Raw genomic sequence first — 11989 nt, forward strand, 5'->3', positions numbered from 1 at the left:
ATAGCTCGACTTAGCCAGATAACTCCAACATTGTGAATACCCCTGATGAATCAATTCAAATGATCTAAAATGTTTTTAAAATAGAAAACAGTTGAAGCTGAGATTTGATTTCGGATATCATGTACTGATTTTTCCACATTTTTGGATTATTTATCTATCTATTGGATTATTGGATAGAGCAAAAAATACAATAGTCGGAAAACAGGCTATTGCCCAAAACTTCTTCTAGGCTATTTCCGAATTTTGTCTATTATGTAGGTTATGTCCACTTCCATTTCTACACCAAATCAACAATCTGAAACTATAAATCAGAATAAAACAAACCATTTCTAATTTAGATAGATCGATAAACTTTTGTAAAAACATGGAACAAACTTTAAATTCACAAAATATCTCAACAACAATTGAAGATATGAACTTGAGACCGTTCGCATTAGAATCCAAATAAGATTTGACTGCTTTATTGAAATAGTTTCTGGGACATTCCATCAAATGTACTGAATTGTGAACATTTTTTGGATAGAAGTTTTTAGAAGAGCAATTAGAAGCAGTTGTTCAGTGCATCAACTAACATAGCATATTATTTTCAAGTGTAATTGATCTTAATATTGGATCGAGTTGTGATATTCGTTGTGTATTCTTTTACTTAAAGGTGAAAAAGTAGAAAAAGCAAAGACCTTCACAACATCTAATATATTATTATGATCGTGAGAAAAAATCAGAGGAGAATAATACTTTCATTGTAACATGATAATTACCAATCGGATACTTACTCCATCAGTGTATTCCGGGGAGAGGGTAAAAGAGTCAGGTACGGCTGATGTTTCAGTTGTGTAGAATCGTGTCACTTGATCAGGTGTTATTTGACTAGAATAGCTAGGATATTCGGTTGCTTTTGGTGCAGGTCGTTCAGGAACCTGAAGATGACAAAATAAATTATAAATTAGTTAGCAAAAATGTTGAAGAGTCTAACAACATAGTACATCTTGATTCAAAAAGAATACCACAACTTTGAAAATTTGTAACTCTGCAAAGAATAAACGGAGAGTAAAGCACTATCAGTCATCGATTTGAGAAAGCTCTGAAGTTTTTTTAGTTCCTAATTTAGTCCCTTTAGCACTCATCTGTCCGTGCCTATTTGGATGAAAACTATCCGAGGCAATGAATCGGCCTCTAAGCAGTTCGAGACAGAGCACTTCATCACTGGCCTCCAAGAAGCCCTGAGCTCACCCCCTGCGATTTGTTTCTGTGGGGGTACGTTAAAGATAAGGTCGACCTCATCTACCAGCTAACATTGAGGAGCTCAAACAAGAAATAACAGCAGCTATACAAACTGTTACGCCCGATATGCTACTGAGGGTATGCAACGAGTTCGAGTATCGTATTGATATCACTCGAGTGTCTGGAGGGGGTCACATTGAACATTTGTGAACTTATTTTCTAGTGGGGAAAAACTTATTTTAATACTCTTCATTTTGATTTACAACCCATGTTTCTATTATGTTTCCTTGATTAAATACAGATTTTCTAATTTGTGGTATTCTTTTTGAATCACGCTGCATATTATAGATTCTATACTTGTACGAAAAATACAGACAACAAATTTATTGGGCAACGATACAGGTACGAGTGAAACAAATTATAAATACGAGAATCGTGCTATCTACTCTAGAAATACGAGACCTGGCAACCCTGTAGACTTATATTGTCCACTGACTTTATAACGTGAATCTCACTATAATATAGAAGGCGGTGGATATAGAGAATGGACAACCATGCCGTCCTACCATTTTCACTAACGTGATTCTTACAATGCATGTTTTTCAAGGTCTATATTTTGTTTGAATAAAATTTTGTTCAATGCAACCCCATTAATAGGTTGGTATATAAATTATCAAAATATTGTAACACCTATTGTCAGACTAAGTAAAACCATAGAGCACAGATAGCATGAGAAGATATCCCATGGTATAGGCCATTTATGTTCCAAATTTCAATCCGATTTCTTGTTAACTCAAGTTGATTACTGTCGACTACTGTCCATTATTACTGTTTTGGCCGGGTGAGAGTGTAAAGGTGCGTAGAGATATACGCGCCTCCAACACGCTCCGCAATCGCTCCACGCACGCTCCGAACTCGCTCCGTACTGGAGATGTTAGCTCTTCTCGCGTTCCACTCTTGCTCCCCGGTCGATCATCAATCGATCTGCTCAAGTGACGTTCGACCGCGGAGCAGAGCGAAAGTCTGTACGCACCTTAAGAACGACACAGTATGAGAGACTACCAGCATCACATTGTTTCAAGAAAGAGAACTTCTAGGACTATCGGCTTGAGTTAACAGTATTCTGCCTACTCTGTACTACAGCCTACGTCACGGCTGCAGTTCCCCCACTCCAATTGCATGTCAACTTAAATACTATAGATGAGTGATCAACGTTCTGTCTACTAACTTTACCATGAGTGTGTGGAAATAACAAGGAAAGAGAAAGGGAAAATAATTCATTACTTATCGGATAGAGTATCAGTGAAGGCTGGTGTACCACAGGGCTCTATACTTGGCCCTTTGTTGTTTTTGCTTTATGTAAATGATGTGCCAAAAGTTATATCCCAGGTAGAGTTTTAATTTATGCCGATGACACATCATACATTTGCAGCTCTCAGGATGCAAGTGTGTTAGAAATAGAATCTTTTATGAACATTAATGCCATAGCCCAGTACCTTTTTCAACTCAAATTAGGAATTAATGAATCAAAATCCCATTTTTACAGTTTACACATAGGAATAATTCCAGGATAAATCTAACTTATTAATGTACAGATAAATGAAAAAATGTTAACCAGCCTCATTTCGTGAAATTCCTAGGGGTTGCTCTGGATCAGCATCTTTCTTGGGATTGCTATACTGATCAGCTCTGTGGGAGGATTGCATCTGGAGTCTCTGCACTCCGCCAAATTAGAAGATTGAATGATACCAAACTCACAATGGCAGTCTACCACTCACTCATAATGTCACACATCCGCTATGCCATTATTGTGTGGGGTGGGACGTGCCAGAATTTGGAGAGGGTGTTTAAGCTCCAAAAAAGGTTGTTAGAGCGATCAAAGGTATTATGCCTTTAGAGTTCTTTAGGAACCACTTCAACTAACCGTTCCCTCTATTTATATCTATGAGGTGATTATGCATGTTAGAAGAAAGACTATGACTAGAAATGCAGATTCGCATGGATACAATACACGAAATAGAGGACACTATGCTTCACTGTATCACAGAACAGCTCTTTTTGAGGAAAAAACCTACATATATGGGCCTTAAATTTATTAGACAGCTTCTACTCATTTGAAAAATTGTGGAGATGTCGATGTTTTTGAGAAGGAGTTGAAGAAAAGTTTTTTGATGCTTGGAGTATTCTATACCACATAAGAGTTTGTGTGTAGAGAGGGTTCACTTTTTGTGTAGTGAGAAGTTGATATTGTGGTAATTATTCATATAGAATGAAAAAGACTAAGAGATTGTCAAAAACCACAGATTTATTGATACTTAGAAATACCGGTTTCGGTTATTACACCATCGTCAATCTCTGAAAAACGTTAGCATAAGAGTTTTTCAGAGATTGACAATGGTCTAATAAACGAAACCGGTCTTTCTAAGTATCAATAAATCTGTGGTTTTTGACAATTTCTTAGTCTTTTTCATTCAATAGAGAGGGTTCCTTTGTGTGATTTTTTCTTCTTTTTTGTATTACTGTATGTATTATAAATTTTTGACAACTTTTTTTACTCTGATCAGAGTCTCTGGGAAGATTTAAAAAGCAAACAAACAAACAGATATCTTCTTATGCTAACTTTTCTCTATGCCAATACTCACAAGTGTTGGAGTGGGCAGAATGTTGAGCGAGACAACAGGATCGCCGGAAGTGGTGTTGAGTTGAAGTTTGCCAGAGAGGCCTTCATCGCCCTCCTCGTCTGCCCCCTCTTCGTTGTCATGATGATGGTTGTGCGCATGCGCATGCCTGAGCGGGTGGTGCGCGTCGGGTGCACTGCTTGTCTTCATGTGCGCGGGGAGCACAGGCGTGGGCGAACGCATCGGAACCGTTACTCGTTTCTCCGGCTCTTCCTCCTCATCGTCATCCTCAGCGTTCTCCGTCTCGTCTTCTTTGACTTCTCTCTCTTCTCCTTCTCCGGAGCCGACTAGCTGCGTAACAAGAAAACACACTATGTTTTGAAATTTGAATACAATGTTTGATTGTAAGGCTATACTAAACAGTCTCCGAATTCACAGAGGAACATACTTATCAACATTTGCGGAGTCAGATTATTAATATTTGACAATAAATTAGATTATTATCTGAAGGTTTAAGAACAAAAAGTTTTTATTGGAAGTGAATTTTTCATAAAAAATTTCAAATGCAAGATTACGAATGTATTCCAACCTTAAAATGAAAGTGTTATTGTGCATTACATTATGAGTGGATTTTGAATTCTCAATTTGAAGCTCAGTTTTTGCAGGCCAGACACAGCATTGTCTCCCAGCTACATAGGCCAAACAAGTTATTGACTCTTAACAAGGAAGTTATTCATTTTTTATTGACCTATGAGTGCATATGCATATAAATATACATTAGATTATTAAGATTTGACAATTTCCGTTCTATTGACTGCGGTGAAGACCTAAAAAACTGAAACTGTTCAACTTGAAGCATAGAGGATAAATTTTGTGATACAATACACTACTAATGTTCAATAATTCATTCGATGATCAGCTCATCTAATCAGGCTGGCCAATGCTAACAACAGGACAGAAGTGTTGAGCGTGTGTGTACACACATGTTGTCATACATTTTTTAACGACATGACATGCATGATAAACATGTGTGTAGGCCTACACAATGCCGTCATACATAGTAATGTCATCACAGCGAAAGGCTTCAAATAAAATTTTTTGAGGTTAGGTTTTTGTATCTTCGATTTTTTATTGTTAATTTTTTTCTTCACCACCTACTCTATTTGATGTAAAATTATTTGTGTATTATTATAATTTGTAATAATAATAATTATTATTTGTAAAAATACGGAGTGATCCGTGTTCTAGTGGATAGAGTGCTTGCGTAACAGCCTAGAGATCCCCCGTTCAAACCCGCTCATCACCAAAAGTTTTTGAACATGTCACTCCCGTGTTATCGGATAGGCATGTCAAATTGTCGGTCCCGGCTGAAGTATTGAAGTATGGCAGTTTCTAGGCCCATTGACGGCTTAAATTATATATTCAGGCGAGATGGAACTTCCGTCAGGAGCTCCCGCCATACGAATATTATCATTATCTATAATTTTCTAGTGGTTCTTTTATTGTTATTGATTGTTTATTTCATGTTACTAGCTGCTGTCAAACAGCTGTTTTTTGTTAGAAGCCTTTCGATTATGACAAAACATGCATGAAGTGCATGTACACACTACTTGTCCTGACGTGAGTGGTCACCTTAAGAGTGACTCATGAAAACTAATCTCCCGACTAACATTGACAATAATTGAGATATAATCAAGCTCCACAGTCTACAATCAATCAATCAATCGCTTCATTCAAGACATGTTATCTTGCACATGAAAAAAATGTTTATTTCCCAAAGAAACTGAAACCACTACATCAATTACAGAAAATATTAGATAGTTTACAATTTGTACTGTATCTACAGTAACTGACTTATAGTGGAGCAAGAAAAGTGGTAAAAATTATTTTCAATAATTAGAATTACCTCTCGTCTAGCTCGGAATGGAAAAGGCGATGTTGCCAGATGCCAGCCAATAACAGGTAACTGAATAACCTCCGCCAATGTTCCATCTTTGGCAATTTGCTTGACATGGGTGATTCCATGCATCGACCATACACTACCACCACAACCGACCTGTAAAATGACATTTTCTCATTAATAAGACATCAGTTTATTGAAAGAAACATCAATTAATAAGACATGAGTTTATTGAAAGAAACAATACAAATTCTAGGAATAGATTATTTAGATTGAGTGATCCTATCTGATGGTATATAATAAGATCTATATTTTTCAAATAATATTAGTTCATGAGACTATTCTATGGCTTTTGAATGTAGCAAAGGGATATTCCAAAATTTAGTATAGCAATAAGTAAGTTATTATTTGAGATTCACAGAAATCATCAGTTATTAATAAATAAAAAAAGATATTAATATTGTAGTAATATATTAATAATGTAGCGAAGGGATATTATGAAAATTTAGAATAGTAATCAGTAAGTTATTATTTGGTTATAAGGTATCATAGGGTTTAGGGTATGAATCATCAGTTATTAATAAATAAAAAAAATTAATATTGTAGTAATATATTAATAATGTAGCGAAGGGATATTATGAAAATTTAGAATAGCAATCAGTAAGTTATTATTTGAGATTCACAGAAATCATCAGTTATTAAGAAATAAAACATGTTGGGGCCAGATTCATCACATGGATCTTGAATCGTAGGATGAATTGGTTTATTATACATGTCATGGATAGTAACGTGCACCATATCGACAATAATCATACAATAATAGAAAAAACAAGATATTGATACACAAAACACAATAATTGTACATAATAGAGCAACTCTCATCATAAGACAAATAACTTATATCTAAGACCTAGACAACATCAATAACTAATGCAACATATTCAATGGTCGAGGATACTTCGCCACTCATAAAAACATTTCTCTAATAGCCAACATTTTAGATTGGTCTTGAAAGAGTTTAGGGTTTGGGAAGCTTTTATATTCTGGGGTAAACAGTTAAACACTTTTTTGCCAATGTAATTTGGGTTGTGCTCATAAAACCCTGTCCTGTGCTGTTCAACTCCGACTGAGCCCCTGTATCTTGTATTGTGTTGATGAACATCCACACCTGTCATCCAATCATCTTTCATTTTATAAGCAAAGATTGCCAGATGGTACAAATAGAGACTAGGAACCGTCAAAATTCTATAATCGTTGAATAGCGATCTACACGAGAAACGGGGTGGCTTTCTAAATATGATTCTTAGGACTCTCTTTTGGGCACGGAAGATAGAGGTAGAGAAACTTGATCCTCTCCACAGCAATATCCCATAAGACAGTAATGACTCATAATAATTATCCATAGTAAGCAGAGATCACTGCCTCATGAACTAATACCCTACTGAGCCTGGACATTGCATACGCAGCTAAATTTAATCTCCCTGATCCACAGAAACCCCCAAATAATCAGTTGCATCGGAGGGTAGTAACCCTTTTGCCTAAAACTCAAATTGATCTACAGGAATTCTGTGGATTGAGAATTCAATGAAGGTTGTCTTTTAAGGATGTCAATTAAGAAGACTTTTGTACATAATTCAAATTAATCTATTAGGGACTATAATTGAACGAATAGACTAAACTTACCTGCCATTGCAGACTGGTTGAAGTTAAAGAGGACTTCTTTTTAACGTTTCCAGGGCCAGCATTGATAACATTTTCTGAAAGAATATCGTCTTCACTGTTTTGTGGTAGGAGACTAAACTTCTCATAATTCAAGCTCAAAAAACCAGCCAAGTTCTTAATCGCCAATATTTTGTCAGACGGTTTAATACTGTAGAAATCTTTATCCATAATGACAGTGATTGTTGTAGCATCCTGGCCCGATTTACACCTTTCTTTGATGTCTGAACTGTATTCTCGCGGATCGGGAGAGACCTCAACAACAAATATATCCTTGACAGAGTCCTCAGCTGTTGGACCAATAGCGATTACAGTGATGTACGTTTCACCGACATCCTTATCACCAGGCACACCTTCGAAAAGACCTTCACCTTCATTGAAGATCATCCAGCTTGGCATTCCGGATACCTAAAAGATTAACAAAATAGAAAATAAATAAGCTTAGTTTACATTATATTCTTAGATTTCCTGCCTTAGAAAAGTGTTCAATATCTCAAGTCCTCGACAGTGTATTAAAAGCTATTTCACGTTTCTAAGAATAAACAATTTCTACATAGTCTAATAGTCGAAATCCACAAACCAAAACAAACTAACTATCTTTGTTTCAACTTTATTGTTGCTATTATTATTCATAAATATATTTATTTTTTCTTAATTCATTTTAAATCCTTACCCTGATTGATGTAGAAAAAATATCAACGTTTTTATTAAAAAAAAAAAAAACACGTTATACTGGTAACACCTGTAGTGGTGATATTTTACCACCCATGGTGAATAACCATGGTATTTTCATTGGCTCTGAATAATTTTAAATATTTTTATTTTCTGAGGAGCCTATTGTATATACTCATCTATTTGTTTATTCATGTTACAAATGACACCTATGTAATAGCATTGGTTGATAAAATACTGAAACAACACTTGTGATATTTTTTCTTTCAAATTTAGGTGATGACACATACTTAACTTATATTACACCTGTACTCTATTTATTATTGATGTTGCTTTCCATGACGAAAACTATATAATAACTTTGTTGTGGTTAAGACACTGTGTTAAGACACATGGCTGTGTCTAAGACACAAGCTCCTCTTCAGGAGTAAAATGCATTCCTCATTACTCCAAGAAAAGTAAGTGGTTTTCAAATATTTACAAGTAACACAGTGTCTTAACCACAACAAAGTTATATTTATTATACAGAGTGAGAATAAATTATTGAACACATTACATAAATGAATACAAAAATAACGAATAAGTATACTTATATGGATATTGATTTATTGAAAAGCCAATTTCAAATAACTTTATCTATACATGACAAATTCGACAAAATTCTACGTGAGCACTTCTTGGAGTGATGTCCTGAATTACGGCTTCAATTCTTCGTTTTAGTTCATCAATATTACATAACTTCCTTGCATACAAATTTATTTTCACGACCATAACTTACTCTGAAAGTAAACGTCTTTTAACGGAAATAGGCCTAACCGATTATCTGCTTTCGTAAAATTCTACAGAACGCACATATCTTTCTCCTGATTCTCTGTCACCCCACACCAGTGAGCCGACTGTGTCACTCCCACCATTGAGTCGACTGTGTTTCTATGAAGGTCATTGCAAATTATAGAAGCTACACCAATGTTTGCCACAAAAATAGGTGCACTACTACAATTTGTGTTTTTTTTTTATTCACCTATGGCATATGTCAATAATTTATACTCACAATGTACTATATGTTCCTAGGCTAATTTTTATTTATAATGACAATTATAAGAGTCTTCTAGACCTGTAGTATTATGCCTTGACAGTAATTCAGTATAGGCCTATTCAGTCCATGACCAGCAGTCGCCAGACAGACTTCGTCAAATCCACATGTCCACATGTTGGCCTAGTCGCTGGCCCAGCCTGGTAACCCAATGTAGGCTAATGAAGGCTAGAGCTGGCAAACCATTCTTCCACACACTGGCGCTGGTCGTCACAGATGCCAAATTAGGACCAACATGAGGAAATGGCATTGGGCCCGTTCTGTGTACATGGAATGTGGTAAATTGTCCGATTCACAATTTACCAAGTAAAAAGTTCCACGTTCCATGGGAGGAATTTTGACAGATTCTGTTCCAGAATCCTGTTTCAGTTCCAACTTTCTGCCCCACAGTCGAAGTGTGGTAAATTGTCCGACCTGGTACAGTTCCAACAGGTTCCAACTATCTGTGCTCTCATTGGTCGATGATTGTAGTCAGCTTGCTTCTCTGCGCATGCGCTGATAGTTTGTTTACCATAGCATAGCCATAAATACATAACCAACAAAATGATGTTTGATAACCATTCGTTAAATGAATGAATTTTCTCTATAGAAAATTTGAGAGTAATGGAATGAAAGAAATGCACACTTTTCTAGACGGTAAGTTTGTAAAACAGCCTTTCTTCATTTACGCAGCTAGTAAACGACACATTTTAGTGTAAATCAACTTTATATGTGCGCGCCAAAAGCTTGAACCAACGATTTTGAAATGGCATTCCATGGGAACATTTTGCACTAGTCACGTGATGGAAAAATTTACGATTGGAACTGGAACAATTTACTGTACACAGCACGTACACATTACGGTTGATCGTTGCCTTTTATCCATATAATTACCGTATTTACGAAACACGTAGCTGGTGTATGATATTAATTGTAAAAATACTCACCTTATAGTGACTGAGAGTTCCAGAAAAAGCATCTAGAGGAATCTTGAAGAAGAACAATCGTCCCAGATATGCCATGGCATCAGGGATGCCAAACTGGCGTCGCAGAGGTGTTCGACTGCTCAACCTTGCAATCTCACTTTGAGGAATGACATCTTGGTCAAAAGCAAAATCTTCTTCATGATGAGAAGAGCTTGACATAGATATCAGAAGAGATACGAAAACTAGAGTTTGCAAAATCATTGCAGCCATTCTTATTGGGCTTGTGGTCCTTCAAATCTGTAAAGCAAACAAGCATTTTATTCCTGAGAAATACACACACACACACACACATAATGTTAAGTGTAGTAAGTAAATATACTTCAAGCTTGAAATGAAATATGATCGAATTGTAAAGAACTAAATTTTATGACAGTAAATAAATGCTAGGCTACTACTGAAATTAAACTTGTAAAGACATTCACATAATTTATAATTAAATAGCAAACAAATTGTTCATTTAAGTAATCAAGTGTCATAGCCTAGTCAGTGTCTCACAATACTTTTTCTATCAAGGAAAAAATAATATAGTACGTAATGTTAATAAACATTGCGAGACACTGTTTTATACTTTTAAACATAACTTTTCAATTCAAGTTACTCAGTGCAGACTTGTTAACCCCAGCAAAACATTAAGAAACTTTTTGTACGCTGAAGATGGAGCCCAGTGCCTTGAGATGCATCCAAACTTGACTAGTAGAACATCCGCTGTTAAAAGCATAGGCCTACAGTAGACTCATTAAAATTATTTATACATTAACAGTTCATGTTAGGATAAAAACGTTAGAAGAGATAGTAAACCTTACCTTTGACCTTATTACAGGACATTACAAATTTATGAAATTGAAATAAATTAAAACAACATTTTATAATGCATAGTGTCAGACTGCCAAAACAATATTTACTTTTATAAAGGCTGATACTAATTCCAGTTAAAAGTTTTAAACTTCAATAATTGCCTATCAATTTTATTTTATACAACTTCAATAACATACAGTAAATATAATATTTAAAACCTGTTTTACAATAGCTAGTATTCAAAAGTAAATAGTACTGTATAATTTAGCCTAATGGTTAACCTTACCTTACACATCAAGTACACTTTATGTTGATGATATGCGAGATTTTTGTCATCTTTGGAAATATTTAATTGTTTACGTTACATCAAATCACTCTAGACACTTTTGAAATGGTATTTATCCTGTCATAAAGAAAGATTTAATGTAAACTGCACAGACGGTAGATACATTAGATTAGGCCCCTCCCTACTAATTCTAAAATGTGCAATGCAAGGCAAGTGCAATAGCTGAAGTTCTAAATCTGACACAGTACAGAGAAACAGAATGATGAAGGGATGAGCTCAAATTAAAAGTGAAGAATTCAATGGGACCATACACACATCTACTTTTGGTCTAGTGAGGAATAGTGGAACTGTGGAACATTGATTTGAATATTGTTCCTATAGATTACCATAGCTGTGGGGAGAGAACTTTTTCGCATAGGTCAGATTCCTTTGATGACGTATCACCATATCGATACTTGGTTCACAAGTCGATACAGTATATTATGTTTCCCTACCAAACCTGACTATTGATATAAACTAGTAGTTCTGTGAACAGTAGACATCACGCCTCGTCCACAAGTACCTGATTGAAACTATAGACCTTATGGAAATACAGCAATAGACTGGCTTCTCCACACATCTGTGTGTAATCACTTGTCAGCTGATTTATGATGATTGATTCTATAGTCTGATTTTTACTCTAATATTGGCATTTAGCATTGCATTTAGCATTTAGCATAA

General features: G+C 35.5%; 1 protein-coding gene across 1 annotated transcript in view; it reads right to left on the reverse strand.

Moving 5' to 3' along the window:
• LOC111049965 (dystroglycan) overlaps positions 1–11615 on the reverse strand; it is a 33562-nt gene extending 21947 nt beyond the window's left edge. Inside the window, exons 1-6 of the mRNA XM_039420538.1 lie at positions 11270–11615; positions 10150–10425; positions 7423–7866; positions 5746–5895; positions 3864–4190; positions 774–917 (exon numbers count right to left, since the gene is read on the reverse strand). Coding sequence (XP_039276472.1) covers positions 774–917; positions 3864–4190; positions 5746–5895; positions 7423–7866; positions 10150–10398 — 1314 coding nt within the window. The 5' untranslated portion in view covers positions 10399–10425; positions 11270–11615. The remainder of the gene's footprint in view (positions 1–773; positions 918–3863; positions 4191–5745; positions 5896–7422; positions 7867–10149; positions 10426–11269) is intronic.
• Between the last annotated feature and the right edge of the window lie 374 nt (positions 11616–11989).

The sequence above is a fragment of the Nilaparvata lugens genome, chromosome 2 (genome assembly GCF_014356525.2).
Source record: "Nilaparvata lugens isolate BPH chromosome 2, ASM1435652v1, whole genome shotgun sequence".
Classification (NCBI taxonomy): Eukaryota; Metazoa; Arthropoda; class Insecta; order Hemiptera; family Delphacidae; genus Nilaparvata; species Nilaparvata lugens.